Raw genomic sequence first — 23,237 nt, 5'->3', positions numbered from 1 at the left:
CCCCGGCCGCCGGCCGCCCCCCCCCCCCCCCCCCCCCCCCCCCCCGCGGGCGGCCGGGCGCCCCCCCCCCCCCCCATCAAGCTCTAGCTCTAGATGGCTCTGGGAATGACATATAATAAGTGGGAAGATATTGTATTAAAGATTCGGAAAGGCAAGCCACCGGCATACCTCCGGCAGGCGCTCTTCGCGTGATGACGCTGGTCACGCTGGTAATTATGTCGGGATCCTCGATGAGCAGGCGACAGGCGCATTGTCTTCGTTAGTCGCCGTCGCCAACCCCCAGTTCGCCCATGTCAGCTCTGGGGCTTTTATTGCTCTAATTGCCCAGGTTGAAAAGCCACGCGCCGCGGCGGCGGGAGGCTGACCTGGCGGAGAAATCGTGGGGCGGGGACTGGTGAGGCTTGGCGGGGAAGGGCCTGCTCAGACTTCTACCGTAGCGGTAATGTTTGCCCGCCTTGGGAAAGACATCACATCATACGGCAACCATGCCGCCCGTGCTGACTGCGAATATGCATGGGGCAGCTCAAGCAAGGCCAAGGAGTGGCGACAAGATTAATGAAGCCGACAACAGAAACCCCAACATGGACTCGGAGGGGTGCTCTTGGCAGGGAGAGGATAAATATCGTTTCCTCCTCCGAGTCGCAGTAGCCACAATGGAGGTACCTAGTGTAGTAGGTCTGGCCATAATCCACCCGCGTGACTTTTTTCTTTTCCAGCCATCGCTTACTGGACGGAACTAGTCCTGCCTGCTGACTCCACAGTACCTAGGTAATTGGCCAAGACACTGACTGTCTTTGAGGAGAACGTTTTATCTTATCTACTGGTTCTGAACTTCGACATGTCGCCATCGTGATCCGTTTATCAGCATGAGGGTTCCATGGAAGCCTCCAAAGTTTATGGAAGGTTATGGAAATATATCTCCAAAGCAGTGACGTCATGGGAATTTAAACTGGTCGTCGTTGGGCCCCTGTGCTGTGCTGTGGGCATCTGAATTCTCAATCGCAAACCCGTCAGCCGTCAGTCAGCCCCGTCAGCCGTCAGTCAGCCTCATGCAGCACAATTTTTTCGACTTTGGTATCGTGTGGGGTCGGGGAACCCCACATGGCCTCCACATGAATGATTGCGGGGTTCCGAAGATTTGGGGAAAAGTGAGGGCCAGCATCGAACTGCCGAAAACTTCGTCTTGGACTGGACTCAGTAATTTGTTTGTCATCCCGAGACCCGAGCACACTCCGCTCCCCGCCGTCTTGGGCTTGTCCACTGAGCCCATGCTTCGACTATTGTAACCAAAGCGGGCGGGCACTGAATTCGTTCGCGCATCTGGTTCTTGACTGTCCACATTGCAGACGGGAATACGAAACTGGTGGAAGGCGGCAAAGGCGGGGTGAGGGGGGGAAAGCTTGCGGGGTGGGAAGGCAGGAAACTCTGGCCAGACAGCCAGGCTGCTGGGACGACACCACATGTTGCCACATGTTACGGACTAAATTTAGGCGTGGGTACGCCTAGAAGTAATCTTCAATCCGCTTCGAGCACAAGAGAGGCTCCCCAGCTGTCAATGCAAGGTGGGGTGAACATTCCATCTGCCACCCCGCCGGCCAATGGCAGCCTCCCCAATGCGTCTGATGTGGGCAGGCTCATGGCGTGGTTGGCTTTCCAGTCTGTTCATGGCAATATTCCCTGCAAGTCGGCAGATGTGTCTTGACAGGGGGCCCTCCATGGTGAATTGGGGATCCGTATTAAATGGCGAGGGGAGCTTGTCAAACCGAGATACCGATTTCTGTGCTTGTACTTAAATTCCATCTTCTCTTTCTGCGTCGTCAACTTCAACGGTTGTGCGTCCTCCGTCTCCCAAGTACCGAGAAAGGGTTAAACTTCCTGCTGCCTGACCTGTCTGTCAAACTCGTGAGACAGACCAGACCATTGGGCCCCGGAAAAATCCCACCAATAGCTAGCCATGGGCGTAGCGATCAAGTCCGAGGGGGCCACCATCTCCCCGACTCGCGTGCTGCTCGGTGCTGTCGTGACCTTCGTTGCAACACACTGGATTCTCGTCCTGACCGGCGCCTTCGTTGTGCGGTTGCTGTACAAGCGCTACGCCTCACCTCTGCGCCACTATCCCGGCCCCTTCCTCGCCTCATTCACCCGGCTCTGGAAGGTCATCTCCACGGCATCGGGCAATACTCACCTCGAACACATCGAGCTCCACCGCAAGTATGGCCCCTTTGTGCGCATTGCCCCCAACGAGATCTCCGTGTCGTCCCCCGAGGCGGCACGCACGCTCCTGAGTGCGGGCAAGCGTTTCCACAAGACCGACTTCTACGGCGTCTTCCCGCCGCCCGAGAACCCCGATATCTTCACCGAGATCCGCGAGGATGTGCACGCGCAGAAGAAGCGCGTCGCCAACGTGCCCTACAGCATGGCCGCCATGCAACAGCTTAGCCCCTTCATTAACGACACCATCGAGGCCTTCATGAGCAAGATCGACCAGCACATCGCCACGCACCACGACCGCGCCACCAAGGCCGGCTCCATCTTCGACCTTGGTGCCTACCTGCACTATTTCGCCTTTGACGTTCTCGGTGAGGTCGCCTTCAGCCGGAGCTTCGGCTTCCTGGCCGAGGGCCGCGACGTCGACAACGCCATCAAGACGATCGACAAGTCGCAGGCCTACAACGGCATTATCGGCCAGATCCCCGAATTCGACCACCTGCTCAGGAGGAACCCGCTCTGGAAGTTCATCCCCGCCCTGAGCACCAAGAACGCCCTCATCACCCGGATGGCCCTCGAGGAGATGGAACACCGCAGACCCTTCAGCAAGGACAACGCCGGCCTGGCGAGGAGCGGCGACGGGCGCCGCGATCTGATGGCCAGTCTGATCCAGGGACACCTCAAGGACCCCGAGCGGTTCGCCGAGGGCGACGTGTTCGCCGTCGCCCACGGCGCCATCTTTGCCGGCTCCGATTCCACCGCCTCCACCATGCAGTCCTTCTTCTGGCACGTTCTCTCCGACGCGAGGGTGTACGCCGCCTTGACGGCCGAGATGGAGGCCGCCGTGCGGGACGGCGTCATCCCCTCCAGCGGCAACCTGTCGTGGGCCGAGTCGCAGGCCCTGCCCTACTTCCAGGCGTGCCTGCGCGAGGCGATGCGCGTGCGCCCGGCCGTCGGCCTCAACATCACCCGCTACGTCCCGCCCGAGGGCGTCGAGCTCGACGGCAAGTTCTTCCCCGGCGGCACCCGCATCGCCGCCAACGGCTGGGTCCTGCACCGCGACCGCGGAGTCTTTGGCGACGATGTCGATGTCTACCGGCCCGAGAGGTGGCTCGCTGACGAGGAGACGGCGAGGATTATGGACAGGTACATGTTCCAGGTAAGAAATTCCCTCCCCCCACAAAAAGGGGCCACTCGCCTTTCCGCCTCATTTGACCGCGCAAGACTAACGTTTCTCAAGTTCGGCGGTGGGAGCCATGTCTGCATCGGACGCAATCTGGCATTGCTGGAGATCAACAAGGTCTGCCCGCGCCTCCTGCGCGACTATCGGTTCGAGCTCGCACACCCAAGCCGGCCGCTCAAGGCATTCGCCACCTTCTTCGTCGTCCAGGAAGGACTGGAGGTGTATGTGGAGAAGAAGAAGAACTGAGGATGGAAGAACTGAGGATGGAAGAACTGAGGATGGAAGTAGTGAGGATGGAAGAAGTGAGGATGCACGAGGTCCCCTAGCTCCAGCTATAAGGACCGTCTCTCCTATGGCATGCTGTGATTCTATTTGGCGTGGAGGAAGTTGGCGCGGAGGGGGTACGATAGGGTCTTTCAGGCGTATGTTTCTGGGAGTGCAGCCTTGTATGGCCCGTATATCATAATTTCATGAACTATCAATGTGCAGAACCAATAACCCGGATGCTGAACGCCTGCTCTTGAGTCTTGATTGGCATGAATCTTGAGCATGACTGGCAGTCAAGGTCGATGCCGTGGGTCTAGAAATGGGGCTGAACCTCATTGTGGCTGGCTTCTCACGTGATTACCCATTTCTCCCATTTTCTCCCATTTTTCTCGCTTTTCCTCTTTCGCCAGCAGGCTAAACAGTTAACAGCGTCAATCGGCAGGGTTTATGATTTCCCCAGGCCGACCAGAGTCTCGTATAGGCTACAGAGTCATTCCAAGTCTGTACAAGAGATACGAAAGCCGGCGCTGGAGCGAGTGGATAGGGAGACTGAATAATAGCGAGGGTCTGAGTGGCATGTAGAAGAGAGGAGTATGTTCTACAAACACTGTATTGGGTGCATTCCTGGTAAAAAAATAAAGACATTCATGGGGAGAGCCGTAAAATCTGCCATATGATTTCAACCCTGTATAGACCAGTCTACAGTCTCCTTTTTGTATCCTCAACTCCTAAAACACCCTGCAATGACGAATTACATGAGGAAGCGCAAAGAATCCAGCCCTGGACTTTCTCAGTCCTCCATTGCCTGCTTCGCCGCCTTCTTCTGCTTCTTCAATTTCGCTTTCCGCTGCGAGATCTCCTCGTCGAGCTTGTCATCATTGCTTTCCGGCAGCTTCGCCTTCTTGGCGGGGCGACCCTTCTTCTGCTTGGGCTCTTCCACGGCTCCCTCACCCTCGCCCTCAGCCTCACCATCGAGATCACCGGCGTCCAGCGACTTTCGCTTCTTCCCAATGTTGGGCTTCTCCCCACTTCCAGCGCCAATCGCCTTGACGTTCTCCGCCCCATCGGCGACGATCTGCGCCTCATCTGCCCAGAGCTCGTCGGTCTGCCACAGCGGCAGCGCGGCGGTCTCGGGGCCCTTGATGTAGATGCTCCGGACGTTCTTCCACTTCTGCGGGACGAACCGGTCGACCAGGGCGGCGGCGACGGTGTCCACGTTGGCGGCAAGCTGCTCGGGCGCCCAGTTGGCGTAGCCGACCTTGACGGCCGTGTTGGTCGACGGGCTCAGCGACACCAGGCCCGAGCTCAGGGCCGTCTCGATCTCGGCGACTATCTCAGCCGTCGGTCGCACGTTGAGGTTCTCGGCCGGGTCGCGCTTCTCCTTCTTGCCCTTCGGCAGGGGGGCGCGCTTCCCGTCGACCTTCCCTCTCGACGCCATCAGCACGACGGGGATGGGCCTCTTGGTGGTGGACTTGTAGAACGACTTGCCCAGCGCCTTGGGCAGTTGGTTGATGATGCGATCATCGGCGAGGAAGATTTCGTGTTCGGCGTAGAGCTTCCGTTGTGCCTGGAAGACCCTGTACTTGGACTTCAGCTTGGACAGATCGATGACCCTTGTGATGCGCTTCCGTAGTGCCTCGGGGAACTCCTCTGACGCAACAATGTTTTTGTAGGCGCGCTGGGGCTCGGCGGTGATGAGGCAAATGGTGGACTCGGGGTCGGTGTTGAGGGAATGCGGGATGGGAATCTTGCCCGGCTGCAGGCGGTGTGTATCGTGTATATGTCGCTTCGTCGTCAATGTCAGATAGACGGGGACTTCGGCTTCTGGCGACTCGGGATCGGCCAGGATGTCCTTCTTGGTATCAGAGGCGACTTGTTCGGCCGTGGCCTTCTTGATATGCGCAAGCAGCGCCTTGGAGGCTTTAAGAGTCTGCAGGGCCAGGTCAGTTAGTACATATGCCAATCGCCAGGGTTGAAGTACGGAGGACGGACCTGTTCAGGGGCTACAAGCGATGTAGGCGCGGTCGCCGTCTTGGTAACAGCTGTGGATTTGGCCATGATGACGAGGAATTGGACGTCTTCACTGCCTGGGGGTGCCTTTGGTGTCTTGGGACTGACTTCAACTTGAGTACTTTTTCGTTTTTTTTTTCCATCGTAAAAAAACTGGTAGCGGGACGGGAGCTGGCGGGGCCGGAATAGAAGTTTATCCATTCCGCACAGCCTCACCTAGGTAGGTAGGTACCTAGGTACCGAGGCCCAGGCTGGGTCCACCCAGTTTCCATATCTGGGTTTGAATGCGGGGCAGGCCGTCGCCTAAAAGTACGAAGTATGTACCTCAGGCTCATATGGCTGCCCGGCTTATGCTTCTGAAAGGAACCTGAATGTGCCTGGCTGTCTCCATGAGGGCCATGCATATGAATGAACAAGTCTAGGGGGCTCTGAAAGGAAAAGTGAGATTGGCGGGGAAGCTGCCTCCCCTACAAAGGAAGGGGTACGTAGCCTGAATCCGGGGCTTGTACGGATTATCCTGGCACCACGGATCCGTACTATGTACATACAAGTTGTGAAAGCCCCCTTCAACTTGGTGTGAGGGGGTCTCGGAAGTGGCTGAACGCCGTCTTTTCCGCCACCACCTTCACATTTCTGCAAGAAAAGACAGAGGCAAGGACAGTGAGAGAAACAACCTATTCAAATGTCCTAAGCAGTGCAGTTCGTTTACCTGCATTGCATGCCTGTCGTTGCCACTCTACGGATACTGGTCCCGCGCTGCTATTTCTGCTGACCCAGGTTGCTCAGCCCGGCGCAGCCACACTGCAACGCTGCTGCATTGGCGCCCCACCTCGACTCCTGCTTCGAAGTCAGTCCGTGGTGCCCGCCGTGCCCACTCGGACCAACTTCCCATCACCGATTTCTCCGCGATACCTACATCATCGCCACAATTCCATCCCTTCACCTTTGATATCAGCCTATCATCCCTTCTTTTTTCTTTGTTTGTTGTCGCCCTCTTACCTACGGCCCGATATTTCCACATTCTTTCCCCCTAGACCCTCTCTCGAGAGGCCTGACATAGGCCATGAATATGTCGTGGAAACTGACCAAGAGTATGTATGCCCTTTGTCCATGCTCACTCACCTGATATCTCTCCAATCTTTGCCCTGGAAGTGTAATCCACTGCTCATTCAACACCTCTGATATCTTCCTCACCCCATCTTGGCCCTCCCCCCAGCTGACACTGCCATCTGCAGAGTTGAAGGATACCCATCTGGGTCCTCTGGCCAACACCTTCTCTCGGTCTCCTTCAACTTCGACCATTACCGACAAAGACGAGAAGAGCCAGGTCGCCATATCGCCTTCTCCGACTCCTAGCAATGAAAATACCATTGGTATGTTGTGCCCTGTTCCCCTACACCCCCTCCCCCCCCCCCCTTTCCCCCCTGCCACTCTCCCAAGACCGTTCCTGACTTCGATATCTAGCCGCCTCAGAAGCCCTCACCCAGGCACCTGTGGTTAAGACCCCAAAGCCCGGTATCCTTGTCATCACTCTCCACGAAGGCCAGGGCTTTTCCCTCCCCGAGCAGCATCGAAGTACTTTTGGCCAACAACATGCCGGCGCCTCGTTGTCGACAGGAAATGCCCTGAACATGGCCGGTTCCATACGCCCCAGCTCGTCCCAGCGAGCCACGGGCTCCTTCGTAAACGGTTCGGCCAGGCCGCAGACCTCGTCGGGCGGGTTCAGCGGCATCCCCACCAACCACGGCCGCATCTCGACCAAGTACATGCCATATGCCCTGCTGGATTTCGACAAGGTCCAGGTCTTTGTCAACTCGGTCGAGGGCACACCCGAGAACCCCCTGTGGGCGGGATCGAATACACAATACAAGTTCGACGTGTCGAGAGTGACGGAGCTGGCGGTCCATCTCTATATGCGGAACCCCAACGCCACGCAGGGCTCGGGCCGAAGCCAGGACATCTTCCTCGGCGTCGTGCGCATCAACCCGAGATTCGAGGAGCGGCAGCTGTACGTCGAGGACCCCAAGGCGAGCAAGAAGGACCGGGAGAAGGCGGCGGCCGAGCACGCGAACCGGGAGCGGGCGCTCGGCTTCCACGGCGAGCAATGGGTCGACGTCCAGTACGGCACGGGCAAGCTGAAGATCGGGGTCGAGTACGTCGAGAACCGGGCGGGCAAGCTGAAGATTGAGGACTTTGAGCTGCTCAAGGTTGTGGGCAAGGGTAGCTTCGGAAAGGTGATGCAGGTCCGGAAGAAGGACACGTACCGGATTTACGCCCTCAAAACAATTCGCAAGGCCCACATCATCTCGCGGTCTGAGGTTGCTCACACGCTGGCGGAGCGGTCCGTCCTCGCGCAGATCAACAACCCCTTCATTGTGCCGCTTAAATTCACCTTCCAGAGCCCCGAGAAGCTGTACTTTGTCTTGGCCTTCGTCAACGGCGGCGAGTTGTTCCACCACCTGCAGAAAGAGCAGCGCTTCGATGTTAACCGCAGTCGATTCTACACAGCCGAGCTGCTCTGTGCCCTTGAGTGCCTGCACGGGTTCAACGTCATCTACCGCGACCTCAAGCCCGAGAACATCCTGCTCGACTACCAGGGCCACATCGCCCTTTGCGACTTCGGTCTCTGCAAGCTCGACATGAAGGACGAGGACCGGACGAACACGTTCTGCGGCACGCCCGAGTATCTCGCCCCCGAACTGCTTATGGGACAGGGCTATAACAAGACGGTCGATTGGTGGACCCTCGGGGTTCTCCTGTACGAGATGTTGACGGGGCTGCCGCCGTTCTACGACGAGAACACCAACGAGATGTATCGCAAGATCTTGAGCGAGCCTCTACACTTCCCAGGCCACGAGGTGGTGCCGCCGGCGGCCAAGGACCTGCTAACGAAGCTTTTGAACCGTGATCCTCAGCATCGTCTAGGAGCTAATGGCTCGGCTGAGATCAAGGCGCACCCCTTCTTCCACGCCATAGATTGGCGGAAGTTGCTGCAGCGGAAGTATGAGCCTGCGTTCAAGCCCAACGTGGTACGTATCTACCTTTCCCTCCCTCCCCTCCTAGGTCCCTTACGTCACACCATCTCCGAAATTCAGCCTATCTAACAAGCACCTTCTCTTTCTCCCCCCTCTCCAGGTCGATGCCCTCGACACGGCCAACTTCGACCCCGAGTTCACGTCGGAGCCGCCGCAGGATTCGTACGTCGAAGGCCCCGTGCTCTCGGAGACGATGCAAAACCAGTTCACCGGTTTCAGCTACAACCGGCCCATTGCGGGCCTCGGCGATGCGGGCGGTAGTGTGAAGGATCCCTCGTTTGTGGGCAGCATCCAAGATCGGCGATAAGGGCGGGCGCGTTCAAGCCTGCACACATGCATGTATGGCAGCCAGCCAGCCATGCATGCAATTGATCGGTCGCAGAGCTGGTTGAGGTTGGTGGGAAGGACGCTCGAAGCGCTTTCCAACGAGGCAGAGTAAGGTTGCAGTGCGACAAATACCCAATGGTGAGAGACAGGGTTCGGGGTTTTAGGCTGGTCCATGACAGCAGCAAGTGGCATCTCTGGTTTTCTTTCTTTTAGTTAGAGTCGGGTGGACAACAGACTATGAGGCTGGTGCCCTTATTCCAATCCACAGCTCTAGCAGATGAGGCAGGAAGCAGTTGTGCAACCCACGACGCGGGGGAGGGGCGAGGTGGGAGGCGGAGTGGCACGCATATTGACCGATCCTCTTTTCCATTCTCCCGCATCAAAAACTACCTATCCTTTGCGCCGGGGTTTCTGGCATGGTCGCAGTGGGGTTTACGGTGCTGGCGGCTTCCGGGGACTCTCGTTTTACGGACTACGAAGGTGAAGATGTAGATAGGCAGGTATGCTCGTCAACGAAGCTGCCATTGGTGTCCCTCGCGCGAAGATATCGCTGATCAGGTGTGAGTTGCTGTTGCTGCAGTTGCTGCAGTTGCTGCCAATTTCAATTCCTCAACAGACGCCGCTCTCGCTGGGTCTAACTTACTTCCGGCCATCATTACCCACACAAGCCAGGGGGCATCCACTACAACTCACGATAGTGGTGGGGCTGGGGAAAATTGGGTTGATGAGGGTGATTAGAGGTTTTCGTGGCTTTCTTCCCGTTTTCGTTGGGTTCCCCCCTCTCCGAACTCCGGTGCGGGGCAGAAAATGAGGAAAATTGGTTAGAAGGAGCCCCACCAGACACAGCAGCCCACTTCAATGAGACAAAAAGCATGGAACACATGACGGGCAGCTTCAAGTGGTAGCTTGCATCCTTGTCAATACTTGCCAGGCTCCTTTTTGGTTTGAAGCTACACCCCCCCAAGCTGAGTCCCGTCTCTAGAGGAACGAAACTCCAGGATTAAAACCCACAGCTCTGTTTTATAACCAGCTCTGGCGGCAACCGTGAAACTGATCTGACAGCTTCTAACTGGTGTGTATTATGCCCCGCCGTCACAGAATTGTGTTTACCCCGCCAAGCACCCAACCAGTGACATAAACGTCATGATATTTCATCCCTCTGCTTGCCTGTTTGCTCAGCCCACACTGCCTACCTTGGTGTTGCATTCTGCAAGCATAAACTAACTTGCAATTGATCCCTTCAACAAAGGATTTATTTCCGTCGTCAATCCTCCATTTCGAAGAAACTCTCTCTCTCTCTCTTCTCCCCCCCATCGACTCAAAATGGCTCCCGCCAACACCCTCCCGGCCTGGTCCGACCTCCAGTCGCACCGCGACAGCGTCGGCAAGTCATTCGTGCTGAAGGAGGCCTTCGCCTCGGACCCCAAGCGCTTCGACAAGTTCAGCCGCACCTTTGTGCTCCCGGAGGGCGTCGCCTCGTGCCCCGGTGGCGGCGGAACCGACATCCTGTTCGACTTCAGCAAGAACTTCCTGACCGACGAGACGCTGGACCTGCTGGTCAAGCTGGCCGAGCAGGCCGGCGTGGAGAAGAAGCGCGACGCCATGTTCGCCGGCGAGAGGATCAACTTCACCGAGGACCGCGCCGTCTACCACGCGGCGCTGCGGAACGTCGGCGACTGGGACATGAAGGTTGACGGCGTCGACGTCATGAACTCCAAAGGGGGTGTCAACGAGGTCCTGGAGCACATGAAGGTCTTCTCTGAGGAGATCCGTAGCGGGTCGTGGACTGGCTTCACGGGGAAGAAGCTCACGAACGTGGTCAACGTTGGGATTGGAGGGTCGGACCTGTGAGTACTCTTTTTTTGCCGTTGATCCCTCGCCTGTGGACACCACACACAGTAGAGACAGACCTTCCTGCTAACTGGACTTTTCCTTTTCAATAGCGGCCCCGTGATGGTCACCGAGGCGCTCAAGCACTACGGCGCAAAGGACATGACGCTGCACTTCGTCTCCAACATCGACGGCACGCACATGGCCGAGGCTCTCGCGGCATCGGATCCCGAGACAACACTGTTCCTGATCGCGTCCAAGACGTTCACGACGGCCGAGACGACGACCAACGCGAACACGGCCAAGGCGTGGTTCCTCGAGAAGACGGGCGGCAAGGGCGAGATCGCCAAGCACTTTGTGGCGCTGTCGACCAACGAGGCCGAGGTGACCAAGTTCGGCATCGACGCCAAGAACATGTTCGGGTTCGAGAGCTGGGTTGGCGGGCGCTACTCGGTGTGGAGTGCCATCGGGCTGAGCGTGTCGCTGTACATTGGATACGACAACTTCCGCCGCTTCCTGGCCGGCGCGCACGAGATGGACAAGCACTTCCGCACGGCGCCCCTGAGGGAGAACATCCCGGCCCTCGGCGGCCTGCTCAGCGTCTGGTACTCGGACTTCTTCAACGCCCAGACGCACCTGGTGGCACCCTTTGACCAGTACCTGCACCGCTTCCCGGCCTATCTCCAGCAGCTGTCGATGGAGTCGAATGGCAAGACGATCACGTCGGATGGGACGCCGGCGAAGTACACGACGGGTAAGTTCATATCTCCCTCATAGGCTAGGTATCCCTCCAAGCCCGCTAATTCCTCCCCCACCCCCCCCAGGCCCCATCCTCTTCGGCGAGCCGTGCACCAACGCGCAGCACTCCTTCTTCCAGCTCGTGCACCAGGGCACTAAGCTGATCCCGACCGACTTCATCCTGGCGGCCAAGTCGCACAACCCTATCTCGGATAACCTGCACCAGAAGATGCTGGCGTCCAACTACCTCGCGCAGGCGGAGGCGCTCATGGTGGGCAAGACGGCGGAGCAGGTGCGGGCCGAGGGCGGCGTGGCGGACGCGCTGGTGCCGCACAAGGTCTTCCTCGGCAACCGGCCGACGACGAGCGTGCTCGTGGGCGGGCACATTGGCCCCGCCGAGCTGGGCGCCCTCATCGTCTACTACGAGCACCTGACCTTCACTGAGGGGGCCGTCTGGGACATCAACAGCTTCGACCAGTGGGGCGTCGAGCTGGGCAAGGTGCTGGCCAAGAAGATCCTGAAGTGAGTCCCTGTCTATCTATTCCTTGACGAAGATGCTGGCGATGACCTATGTCCGGATGGGAGCTAACGTGTGACACGAAAAGGGAAATCGACGAGCCTGGCAACGGAGAGGGCCACGATGCCTCGACTGGTGGGCTGTTGTCCGCTTTCAAGAAGTACGCCCATCTGTAGGTAGGCCCGAGTTGACGGTGGCACATACGATGTGGAAGGGGTTTCTGTTGAATTGAGAACGGTTTCTGTCCTGTGCCCAGGGGTTGGACATCCGTGTCAATTGCGAAGATGATACTATTTGGGGAACAGTCAGAATGTCCCGACACGACCGGTCATTGTGATAGAAGGCAAATAAAACGGTGAATTTCTCGTCTGCAAAGAGCTGGCCAGCCTTTTATTTCATTTGGCACCACATGGCGAGGTATCCAAGCCAACGAATGCATGATGGTTGAAGTCAAAAGCGTGCCTGCTTAGGCTACCAAAAGTAAGTCACAAAAACAGTGACCAGGGAACGAGGATACAGTGGTAGTGAACCGCCTACCACGCCGGTGTTATGGTATGCAGCACTCACTCGTGTAGTGGGCAGCCTGGCCGGCTAGACGTTGGACGCTTATAAGGCTTGATTTCCTGGATCTGGAGACATTCTACGCCCCCCTTCATCACGCCTCTTCATCTCTCATAGCTGACCTTACCTAGTGCTTGCTCACAGCTACAGCCCAGTTCAACGATGGCTGACACCGGAGGCAAAAGTGATGGCGGAGGCGGTGGCGATCACTCTTCCGGTGAGTACAGGGGGTGTCGTCGACCAAGCATCCGTTGGCATGAGTGGCAAGGCCCAAGACATGGCAACTGCCATCTCGTCGGGCGACGCTGCTCGTGCCAAGAGGAAGGCTAATGCAAGGAAGAAGGAAAAGGAAAAGGAAAAGGAAAAGGAGGAGAAAGCATGGAATGGGTGACAACCGGACCACGAGAGCGACATATCTGTCTCCGTGGATACGACTATCTACATTCCGATCAAGCGCTTCAACCCCCCCACAACTTCCCTCCCTCCCTCCCTCCCTCCATTCTTTGCCCCTTTTCCACTCAGATTCTGCAACGACATCCCTTCGACACCTTGACACGGCGTGCCCGCTCATTCGCCAAATACCCGCTTCATCTCAGCGTCATAGTCCTCCCTATCAGCCAGCTTTGTCTGAACCACTCCTTCTGAATCCTCACACCAGAACTGCGACACAGCTCTCTCAACGTTGAGGGACAGGAAGCCTGGGGGGCAGAGGTGGCCTTCGAGGAGAAAATACATGGTGTTTACAGAAGACAGGCAATCCCAGAACCATATTCCCTTGGACTCCCACATATCCTGCATGACTTTCGAGATTGTGATTCCGTGATTGGCTCTTGTCCTGCGCTCCTGCACTTGTAAGATGTGCATAAACTCCTGTTGTATCTTGTCAAACTCGCCATAGCGTTCGCCTTGTATCTCATCAATGCTGCACCCGGTAAGCCAGTACGGCACGTTGAGCATCTCTACAGGGAGCGCGCAGAGCCACTCCAGGTCTATCAAGCATGTGATATTCCAGTCATGGTCAACAAAGATATTGCTTGCATGGAGGTCGGTGAGCTGGAGAAGGAAAGGCCCGTGACGGGATTCCCGTTTGATATACCGGTGCGAGAATGCCCGGAGCAGGGTCTTTACGGCCATTTGACCACGACAATCGCTTCCGCTACACATAGCGTTTGGCTGGCCGAGGAAGCGATGATCGTGAAAGGTGAGCATCTCTGACACGAAAGCGTCGGTGCATTTGTCTGTGTCGTTCCTCTGCATTGTCCTTGGCGCGCCGTCGTTCCCTAAGAGTACGATGGAGCAAGACAGGGGCCGGTTTGTCAGCGTTATGGTGCCGTCATTATTAAACTGGAAGGCCCCAATTTGCAACTGAGGGAGACGTGCCAACGAAAGCATGATCTTTGACATTCCGTGGAATAGTCTCTGCCTGTGGGCAGGGTTGCCTCTATACTTGTCCCACGTGTTTGACAGCATCTGCCCTGATTTGGAGGCGATATACTCCAGGAGTATGTATGCAGAACATATACTGTGGTGGGCTGTGTTGCGGGCATACTGGGAGAGGACCGGAAGTTTGAGCAGCCCGTAGACGCAGCGCCAGAACATGTGTGAAATGCGGAACAAAAATGGCCTGTGGCACGCATTGGTGAACTGGGTATACAATGTTAGCAACATGGTGTGTGAACCAAGAGACAGAGACGAGGCTTACATGGCGGCCGTCTGAAAATCCAAAGCCATAGAGATGCGGGATGCGGACATCAGGGCACTTCTCTTGCATCCACACATATGCCCCAACCTCGCAGCCAAGCTTCTCATCCACGGTACCGGAGTACCTAGCTTCAGCAAGCTTATGCGGCATGGCGCAACGGAATATGACCTTCCTAGACTGCCCGCCGGACTCTACGTCGAGTAAGACGCATATATTGAAGCCGCCTCGGATCCATTCGTGGCGCTCTAGAACGGTGCAAATGTCGTGCTTGCCCAGCCCAAGATGTTGTCGAGTGAGAGCCTCGATCGACTTTCTCTGCCGCCAGAGGTCGTCGGCCAGCGCCTTGACGCCCGGACCATGCGCAAGGCGGCTGATGACGTTGAATTTCTTCCTTGGAGGCCGACTCATAGGTCGTGATGGGACCGCGGCCCGGGACTTCTAGCGTAGCTGGCATGGGCGGTGATACGATTATGGAGGCTAAAGTGCACCCAATTCCGATGACAAGAAAGTGCTGTCAGACGTGCTAAAGCATCCAAGACGAAGCCACCGCTACCACTCACTTGCTTGGTTACGGAGGCACAGCCCTGGAGCTAGCGGGCGCGCACCCGCAACGATCCACTGTGTACGAAATGAGTGACACAAACAGAGACACCCAGCCGCATGCCCATGGATTATCTTGAGGTTCGCTACCCAGCGCCAGCTGCCTGATTGGCGGCTTGTCGGTCTTCTTTTGGCCGGAGGTCTGGATATGGGGGTGGTGGAACGCAACGATTATGGTCCGTGCGGGTTACCCAGCCTGCCAGCCTCCCAAGCCACAAACCGAGTCACGATGCCTGCCGTAGTAGCACAGTCAAATTGCTTGTTTGCCTCTAATTTACCCCTGTCAACAACATGTGTTCGATAGAATGTAATTACAATCCCCTTCCAAACATGAAGAAAAGAAAAACTCAGTCATGTCCAATCATTTTCCGCATCAATTCACTCAATTACAATAGCCTCCCATGGTCTCCGCACCAACGTCTCCATCGCATCAGTCAAGTCTCTCAGCAGCTCCTCCGCAAACGGCGCCCACGACTCAAACGTGACGATCTCAAGCGTGAGCGAGTCACCCTGCGGGAAGGCCTGAACCTTCCACTCGCGCAGGGGCTCCTCGTGCAGATACAGCGTCTCGGTCCGGCACCGCGCCTCCAGGAAGGGCAAGTCCTCGACATGCTCGACGTCCTGGTGGACGACCGAGTCGAACCAGTCCGTGTCGGCGGGCCAGCCCGTGCCGCACAGGCGCACCACCTCGGGCAGCGCCATGCCCTCGAACCGCGAGCTGGCAATGTGCTGGTGCTGCACCGCCTCCAGCAGGTCCGCGCCCGTCCACCCGGCCGCCATGCGCACCCGCACCGGCGCGTACTGCCAGCACGGTCCCGCCACCGCAACCGCGTCGCCGGCGCCCCCCGGGAGCGACATGTTGCGCCCGCTGACCACCTCGCCAAAGGTGACGTCGCGCAAGCCGAGGCGCCGCGAAAGGCAGAGGGCCCAGGCGGCGGTGGGCAGCGTCGCCACGGTGACGTCGCGGGGGCGCGCCGAGATGTCGACGGTGTGCTGGATGGCGTGGTGGCGCCTCGCCGTGAGGGGGATGTCCGGGCGGAGGACGGTGAGGGCGGACCCCTCGAGGAGGTCGCGCCAGTAGGCGATTCCCTGCGGGACATTGTCGCGGACGACGTGGTGGACGAAGGCGGAGAAGGGCGTCGACTCGGGCACAGGGCGGTCCTCGTAGAGGGCCGAGAGCTGGTGTAGGAAGATGGGGAGACACATCTCGTCGTACTGCGCGTGCGAGATGCGGAAGATGAGACTGCTCTTGCCGCCGTCGGCGCCGTGCACGAGGAAGAACTTGACGAAGGAACTCCCCAATGTTGTCCGCTCCTGCACATCCACCTCGCAGACCTTGCGGACGAAGGCTTCGACGTCGTCTTGCACGTCGTACTCGGTTGTCGGCGCGAGCAGCTGATCCAGCACCACGCCGAAGTAGGTGCCCTCGACTTCGGTGAATACCGTCCGGAGGATCTCGTTCCGCGCGACCACCTCCTGGCACGCCCTGAGCAGCTTGGGCCCGTCGATGGGGCAGTCAAAGTGCAGCATCTCGTACCGCATCGAGTACCTCGGCACATCCACGGTTCCCTTGATGGCGATCTCCTGGAGCGGCCGCACGGGCAGAACGTCGGCTATCTTCCAGGCGCGGTCGGCCAGTCTGGGCCGGATGCTCTGCTCGACGAATTCCTCGACGTTTGGCATCTCCAGTAGGGAGAAAGGCGTGACCGGGGTAACGGGCGCGTCCTCCGCTTGCTTGGCGGGAGCGCCCTGCAGGGCATTGGCCATGTCGAAGAGAGACCTGTTTGCGAAGACCTGGGCCACGCTCAGCTCGAAGCCATCGAGCCGCGCCTCCGACACTAGCTTCATCGCCGTGATCGAGTCGCCCCCGAGCCGGAAGAAGTTGTCGCCCAGACTGATGTCGTCCTCGTCCATGCGCAGCACGCGGCTCCAGAGATTCCGGAGGCTTTTCTGCTTGTTGGAGGCAGCCGTCACCGCCGTCGGTTTTGCCTTGGGAACCTTTGCTGATTTGGCTGTCGATGCGTTCTTGGAGCCGATCTTGACTAGGGAGCCATCGTGTTCGAATTTGGCCAGAAGATCGGTCCTGACGAGGCGCCCCGGATGTGTTTCGTCGGCGCTCTGGGCGAGCAGCCACTTGGGCTTCTCGAGTGTTGGTAGATCAAGCCCCTCCTCCTCCTCCTGCCGGGTCTCGACAATGAGCTCGCCGACTGCCCCCCGCGGAAGCAGGCGCTCGGGGTCGGCGGGATCGACAATCCATGCCGCCGTGATGTCCTTGTATTTATCCCCGAGGAATCCCACATTCGCACCACTAATAGCAGATACGCGCCGGATTTCCTTCCCGTCAGCCTCGGTGAGGTACTCGATGTCATTGATGCACTTGTCGGTTCCTTCGCAGAGCTGGCGGCTCACCAGGCCGAACTGGTCCAGCACCGTCTCCATGGTCTGCTTGTCCACCGTCTTGGAGTCGAAGCTGGCCATGACGAGGAACCCCTTGGGGCTCAGGGAGCAGACCAGCATGATCGAGTATGTGTTGAACTTGAGCGCCTCCTGGGCGGCCTCGGCATCGCCTGCAGGGACGAGACCATTAGCCGGCTGGTTGTCGTCTACGGGCGCAGCAAGATCCTCCTCCCCGTCCGTGCCCGGGTGCAGCACCAGGCCAGTCCGCAGCTCGCAGGCTTGCAGGGCATCGTCGCTGAGTCTCCGGATGTGCTGCAGGCCGGTGTGCTCGTACGGGATCTGAGCAACGGTCTGGTCGTGGATGGCCTGGAGGTACTCGGCCACGCTTACTGTGCGGTCGACCTGCACCCGCACGGGGACCGTCGTGATCATGGGCCCCTCGATCTGGTCGACTCCCGAGATCGGCGCGTTGCGGCCTGTGAGGGTCTCGCCGAACACGACGTCGTCGCACGCCGTGTAGTTGGACGCGACCAGGCCCCAGGCTCCGCGGATCACCGTCGCGACGGTCGTGTTGGAGGCGGGCCGTTGGACCAGTGGGACGAACAGCTCCAGCAGCGAGTCTGCACGGGCCTGGTACCCCTCCCATGGCAGCGGGGGGAATTGCGGCCCCGTTGCGCCGTGGAGGTGCTCGCGCCAGAAGTCCTCGCAGGCTCCGCGGTCGAGCTTGTTGAGGAAATGGATGAAGTCCTTGAATGCGGCGGGTCGGTGTGTGGACAGGCCTTGGTACGCGCGGTTGACACGGTCGATCACCAGTGGCATGGACCACCCGTCGTAGAGGCTGTGGTGGATGGTCAGGACAAACGATATCTTCTCGGAGCTGCTGTCGGAAACCAGTCCGTATCGGACCAGGTGCTTGCCCAGCCCCATGTGGTCAGTCCTGTCCTGGTCAAGGTATTCTTGAAGAGAGTTTGCTGTCTTCCACTGGATCTTCTCCTTCACGACGACTTGGACCAACCCGCGGCCGGGAACTTGAATTATTCGCGTGCGGAGAATGGGGCAGTCATCCGCCGCCATCTCGAACGCTGCCTGGAGCTTCTGAGCCGTGTCCAAGTCCTTTAGATCCAGGACTCTCTGCGCCACGTACGCCTCCTCGATCTTGGCAGACAGCGCCATTAGGGCCTCCTGAAGAGGCGTGCAGGGGTAGATATCCTCGACGGTGGACTCGTCAATGTCGCAGAGCCTGGCAGCCTCTTCCTTGGCTGCCTCAGCCGTCCATCCGTCGTCCAGGAGGGAGAACGGCGGGGATGTCGTCTCAGTGTCGGTGCTGGCCTTTTGTGCCGTCGCCGCCATGTCCCGCAGCGTCGGGTGGGTGAAGATGGACGCCACCGTCAGGGATATTCCCTCGGCCCGCGCTGCGGCAACGAGCTTCATCGCCTTGAGGGAGTCGCCTCCGAGCGCGAAGAAGCTGTCGCTCAGGGAAATCTCGCCCGTAGTCCCGAGAAGCTGTGTCCAGATGCCGTGGAGCGCGCGTTCCGATTCGGTCTCCGGCCGGCTCTTGTCGGCGACGACCCTGAAGCTTGCGACCTGCTGACGGGTCATCGAAGCCCCCAGCTCTCGGAGTTTCTTGCGGTCTGTTTTTCCAGAGACAAGCGAGGGGATCGTTGCGAGAGGGATATAAGCTGTCGGCACCATGTATCGGGGCAGCTCTTCCCCAAGCGCCGCATCTATCTCTGGGAGTGCCTGGGAAAGTGCAGGGGAGAGCGTTACCGCATCGCCCTCGGGCAGAGACCCATCTGCTGGCTGGCCCTCCTCCAAAAACACAACCAGAGTCGGGTCCCCTCCACCCGGCTTGATCACCTCGGCGACCGTCTTCACTCCAGCCGGGACCTTGTCGTGCAGATGATGCTCAATCTCGACCAGCTCCACTCTCTGGCCCCTGATCTTGACCTGCTGGTCTTTCCGCCCGACGAAGAAAACGGCCCCCGAGCCGTCCGAGTCGTAGCTGACCAGATCGCCCGTCTTGTACAGCCTTCCAGAGCGACCGGGCACGCTCCCGTGTCCGGCAAGCAGCCACGGCGGGTCCTCGATGAAACCCTCGGCAGTCTTTTCCGGGTCATCCAGGTATCCAATGCCGACGACTGGGCCCTCGACGAGGAGCTCGCCGACGGCTCCGATAGGGACGAGATTGTTATGGTCGGCGGGGTCGGCGATCCATGTCAGCCCGCCGACGCCCTTGCCAATATTAGTGTACGCCTTGGACGCGCTGATGTTGTTATTAATGGTGCAGCCGACGGTGCACTCGGAGGGGCCGTAGGCGATGATCACGCTGGTGTGCTTGCTCCACGAGACTGCGTCGCCGGCAGACACAGCCTCGCCGCCGAGGCCCAGGACCTCGAGGGACGGGAGGATGTCCGGGTCCAGGACGCGGGCGACCGACGGCGTCATGTGGGCCATCTTGGCGCCCGAGCGGCGGATGGCGCCGCTGAGGTCGTTCATGCGGTCCTCGTCGGACGGCACGCAGATGCAGCCGCCCGTGACGAGCGTGCACAGCATGCAGTCGATGCTGACGTCGAAGGCGTACGAGGCAAACTCGAACACGCGGAGATCCTTCCTGTAGCCCACCGCCTCGGCCCGAGGCAGCGCGCCGCTGGTGTAGTTGGCGTGCGATATCACCACGCCCTTCGGCTTCCCCGTGCTGCCGGAGGTGAAGATGATGTACATCGGCGTGTCTGCCGGCACGGACGGAAGGGCTATTGGCGGTTGCTCGGTGGCGCCGGTGCCGCGCTCCAACAACGCGTCCGACACTACGAGGACCTGGCCACCGGGGGAGATACGGCCGGCCAAGTCCTCCTGCAGCTTCGACGAGACGACGACCCGGGCCCGCGTCTGCTCGACGATGGTCTGCAGCCGGGCCTGCGGCTGGCTGGGGTCCGTGAGCACAAAGGTCCCGCCCGCCTTCATGACCGCCAGGACGGCGACGACGGTCCACCTCGACTTCTCGAAGCAGAGCGGCACGGGGGTCCCCAGGGCGACGCCGAGGGCGACGAGGTCGGCGGCGAGGCGGCTCGAGAGCGCCTCCACCTGGCCGTAGGTGAACTCGCCGTCCCACGCCGACACGGCGGGCGCGTCGGGCCGCTGCGCGGCATAGTCGGAGACCATGTCGTGGACGCACACGTCGATCTTGGCGGGCAGGTCGGCGTTCCATGTCCAGATCTGCTCGAGGTCCCGCTCGAGCGGCCCGAGGGCTTCCCGGACGGGTGCTTCTGGCCTCTGGACGACTAGGTGGAGGAGGTCGATGAGAGTGTCGAGGCTTTGTTCCACCACCTCTCGGGTCAGTAAGGGGCCCTGCCAACGTGCCTGGAGGCAGAGCTGCTCGTCCAGCGAGCTAAGTTCTAGTCGGAAGGTCCACTTTTGGGGAGACAAGGTAAGCATAGATCCAAGGTGAGTCTGAGCGCAGTCATCTTGTCTGCGGGTATCATCCTTTACCTTTTGCTCCAGGTCGATTTCGCCAAGGGGCATCTTTTCCACCAGCGATGCATCCGCGTCGGTGAAGAATAGGGTCTGGCCGTTGCCCAACTTTGGGCACATATCGCTCCCATCTCGTCCCAGTGCCTTGTTCAGGAGGGTCGTCGCGCTTGATATTGTCTGATAGGGGTCTAGGTACGCCTGTGATGGAGAGGCGCATTGATCTGGTAGCGGTAGGACCGAGTCGGTCCCGTCTCGGGATACGTAACCCCATGAGAACTGTCCCAGGTCTTGGTCCTCGGTGTTGTTCCGGCGGAGGAGGAGAAGCCCGGCTAGCAACACTGATGCTTCCGGGATTCCACGATCGGAGGCGACATCGCCAACGTCCGAGGGGGCAACTTCGGGGGCGGCGACGGTCCGAGTCAAGGTAGCCGGAGGGACGGCCAGTGGTCCGTCAATATACGAGCCGTTGGGGTGAGGAGGCTCGTTGGCGTGGAGATGCGAGTCTGGTAGGTGCAACATGTTTGGTGATTGGTTAGGGAAGGAAGAAAAAGGCCCGGCAACATGACATGACAGACAGAAGACACACAAAAGGTCTAGAGGAAGAGTGTGCCGTCATAAGGAAGATTCCCGGCTCGGCAGCTATGATATGCAACACCCCCCTAGAGGGTTCGCTTATATTGGCCTACCCTGGAACCCGGGCCATGGGACACGATCCTCAGATTTAGTGTCCTCTCATGCAGGTCTGGAGCTTCCATGTGGCCTGCCTGGCCTTGCAGATTTCCCGCCTTCCAGAAGGGGCAGGCTTGTGAAGGGGGAGGGAGGGGGGGCCGATCAGCCCTTTCGCCGGTTTTCGGGGGCTATTGGTTTCGGCCTTGACCAATCTGCCGTGGGATGCGACTGGGATATGGAACTAGCTGTTGTCACATCAACTAGCGTAGGCAGGTTCCGGGTGGGAAAGCTTTGTTTGGCAAGGTAACAAGTTCCTTCCACGTTCCGGCCATCGGTATGGGAGGGACGGTTAGGGACACTACTATAACCTAGTCCACGCACTAGAGAATACCCTACACTATGAATAGCTAGTTTGGTACGAGTGGAGCATTGTGGAGCTGACCAGCATCGGGGTCTTGCTGAACTTATGGGGATCTTCATTGCTGGTGGGGGGGGGGAGGGGGAGGAGGGGAGAAAGAGCATTCTGTATTCTGCATCGCCGTCGCCATCGTCATCGGTATCAGAGTAGGCAACCACCTTCGCTAAGTGTCTGGGCTATATATTTGTGACCAGTTTAGATATTCGCCAAGCTTGCCAAACTATTTCATATCGGGAGTCAGCTCGTCAAGCGCACCACGCCAGGCTCATGTATGTATGTCATTATTGGGGCCTGTCTTCCTTAGGCGGAAAAGTAGCGCGGGCAGTGCATCTTGGTTCAGACCAGAAGACCCGGATGGCACCCACACTTGCGGCGGTGGTGATACAACTGGAAATACCCTTTCTGCATGGGCTGGAGAGAAACAGAAAAGGGATATTGACCAGGCACAGAGTCCTCTTTCGGCTTCTGGGATGGGTGGCAGGTGATATATCCGAGTTGCCCAGTCTGGCGGCAGTCAGAAGCAACGAGTCCAAGGTCCAAGCTCCAATGACCAATGACCAAGTGCATCCCACCTTCTTGTCACATTACGTACGCAGATTGCAAGACGGTTAGCAAATTAAAGATGCGCACTACCCTCGGTTTCGCCTCGGTTGCGCCATTAATTATCTTATCAGATCTTTTAACGCTCCGATCACTGATTGGATGGGCTCCAAGCCAGGGCCCGAATGGTAGCGTGTCTCGCCGGGACATTTGCGGATCTGATAACTCTATTCGGGCCACTCGCCTCTTTGCGCTTTGTACAGTGCCGGTCGAACGAACCCCCACTCCGGCAACGGAGTCGTCCGAGGGTTCGAAATTCAGCAGGCCAGCGCCCACCAAAACAAATGAGGAACAGGTGAGGAAGTTCTAGGCCACGGATTCCCCTGCATGAAGACTTCGTCTGACCAGGTTTGCAATTTGCTCTGCCGTGTGGTCTCCCTGCACACAAGCGTGGGGTTTACAATGTCGTGTGGGAGAAGAGTGCTAACCAAAATAATCACGCCAAGACAAGGGACAAACCTGGTTCAGGAAGCACTATCGTCAGTTCTGAGGTTACATGCATACACAGCAGCACACGTTCTCGAATCATTGACCTGCAGAAAGCTGGTGCAAGACAGAAGCAGTCAAATCCGGCATCAGCAAGCTGCAAGCTGCAAGGTGAGCAGGCCAATGACAAGAGCAGACACAGCAGTACAGTTGAAGAAGTCCCGTTGTTAGACCTTCTACGCGAGATAGCCGCGGTCAGTTCGCAAGAGATAGATACTCTA

The 23,237-nt window shown here is 58.5% G+C and overlaps 6 protein-coding genes across 6 annotated transcripts; 2 read left to right on the top strand and 4 right to left on the bottom strand.

Moving 5' to 3' along the window:
• The first annotated feature begins 1,708 nt into the window (after positions 1-1,708).
• QBC33DRAFT_50326 (cytochrome P450) lies at positions 1,709-3,748 on the top strand. The gene is made up of 2 exons (XM_060425736.1): positions 1,709-3,367; positions 3,449-3,748. Exons 1-2 carry the CDS (start codon positions 1,955-1,957, stop codon positions 3,635-3,637), a joined length of 1,602 nt encoding a protein of 533 aa, XP_060284468.1. The 5' UTR covers positions 1,709-1,954; the 3' UTR covers positions 3,638-3,748.
• A 471-nt stretch (positions 3,749-4,219) lies between these two features.
• Positions 4,220-5,832, bottom strand: QBC33DRAFT_610747 (ribosomal protein L1p/L10e family-domain-containing protein). The gene is made up of 2 exons (XM_060432424.1): positions 5,651-5,832; positions 4,220-5,588 (listed from the first exon to the last, which is right to left on the bottom strand). The coding sequence occupies exons 1-2, from the start codon at positions 5,714-5,716 to the stop codon at positions 4,449-4,451; spliced, it is 1,206 nt and encodes a 401-aa protein (XP_060284467.1). The 5' UTR covers positions 5,717-5,832; the 3' UTR covers positions 4,220-4,448.
• A 905-nt stretch (positions 5,833-6,737) lies between these two features.
• QBC33DRAFT_577855 (Phosphoglucose isomerase-domain-containing protein) lies at positions 6,738-12,291 on the top strand (the record flags this gene model as incomplete). The annotated part of the gene is made up of 8 exons (XM_060431016.1): positions 6,738-6,759; positions 6,904-7,041; positions 7,133-8,697; positions 8,804-8,983; positions 10,396-10,877; positions 10,974-11,614; positions 11,685-12,120; positions 12,204-12,291. 8 exons carry the CDS (start codon positions 6,738-6,740, stop codon positions 12,289-12,291), a joined length of 3,552 nt encoding a protein of 1,183 aa, XP_060284466.1.
• A 388-nt stretch (positions 12,292-12,679) lies between these two features.
• Positions 12,680-13,095, bottom strand: QBC33DRAFT_536664 (uncharacterized protein). Its single transcript, XM_060427726.1, has one exon. It carries the CDS (start codon positions 13,088-13,090, stop codon positions 12,833-12,835), a length of 258 nt encoding a protein of 85 aa, XP_060284465.1. The 5' UTR covers positions 13,091-13,095; the 3' UTR covers positions 12,680-12,832.
• A 66-nt stretch (positions 13,096-13,161) lies between these two features.
• On the bottom strand, positions 13,162-14,956 carry QBC33DRAFT_50239 (uncharacterized protein). The gene is made up of 2 exons (XM_060425728.1): positions 14,379-14,956; positions 13,162-14,320 (listed from the first exon to the last, which is right to left on the bottom strand). Exons 1-2 carry the CDS (start codon positions 14,784-14,786, stop codon positions 13,244-13,246), a joined length of 1,485 nt encoding a protein of 494 aa, XP_060284464.1. The 5' UTR covers positions 14,787-14,956; the 3' UTR covers positions 13,162-13,243.
• A 299-nt stretch (positions 14,957-15,255) lies between these two features.
• QBC33DRAFT_585288 (uncharacterized protein) lies at positions 15,256-21,362 on the bottom strand (the record flags this gene model as incomplete). Its single annotated transcript, XM_060431431.1, has 2 exons — positions 15,256-20,822; positions 20,862-21,362. The coding sequence occupies 2 exons, from the start codon at positions 21,360-21,362 to the stop codon at positions 15,357-15,359; spliced, it is 5,967 nt and encodes a 1,988-aa protein (XP_060284463.1). The 3' UTR covers positions 15,256-15,356.
• Between the last annotated feature and the right edge of the window lie 1,875 nt (positions 21,363-23,237).

The sequence above is a fragment of the Phialemonium atrogriseum genome, assembly GCF_030411735.1.
Source record: "Phialemonium atrogriseum strain 8032-3 unplaced genomic scaffold QBC33scaffold_10, whole genome shotgun sequence".
In the NCBI taxonomy this organism is placed as follows: Eukaryota; Fungi; Ascomycota; class Sordariomycetes; order Cephalothecales; family Cephalothecaceae; genus Phialemonium; species Phialemonium atrogriseum.
Note: the sequence above shows the minus strand (reverse complement) of the source record. Positions and strands in the feature narration are given on the sequence as shown.

Coding starts and splice junctions, on each gene's coding strand:
- QBC33DRAFT_536664 (XM_060427726.1), bottom strand. CDS start 13,090: ATGTCGCTCTCGTGGTCCGGTTGTCACCCATTCCATGCTTTCTCCTCC.
- QBC33DRAFT_50239 (XM_060425728.1), bottom strand. CDS start 14,786: ATGAGTCGGCCTCCAAGGAAGAAATTCAACGTCATCAGCCGCCTTGCG. Junction 14,321..14,378: donor GATTTTCAGACGGCCGCCAT/GTAAGCCTCGTC, acceptor TTGTATACCCAG/TTCACCAATGCGTGCCACAG.
- QBC33DRAFT_50326 (XM_060425736.1), top strand. CDS start 1,955: ATGGGCGTAGCGATCAAGTCCGAGGGGGCCACCATCTCCCCGACTCGC. Junction 3,368..3,448: donor TGGACAGGTACATGTTCCAG/GTAAGAAATTCC, acceptor ACGTTTCTCAAG/TTCGGCGGTGGGAGCCATGT.
- QBC33DRAFT_610747 (XM_060432424.1), bottom strand. CDS start 5,716: ATGGCCAAATCCACAGCTGTTACCAAGACGGCGACCGCGCCTACATCG. Junction 5,589..5,650: donor CGCTTGTAGCCCCTGAACAG/GTCCGTCCTCCG, acceptor CTGGCCCTGCAG/ACTCTTAAAGCCTCCAAGGC.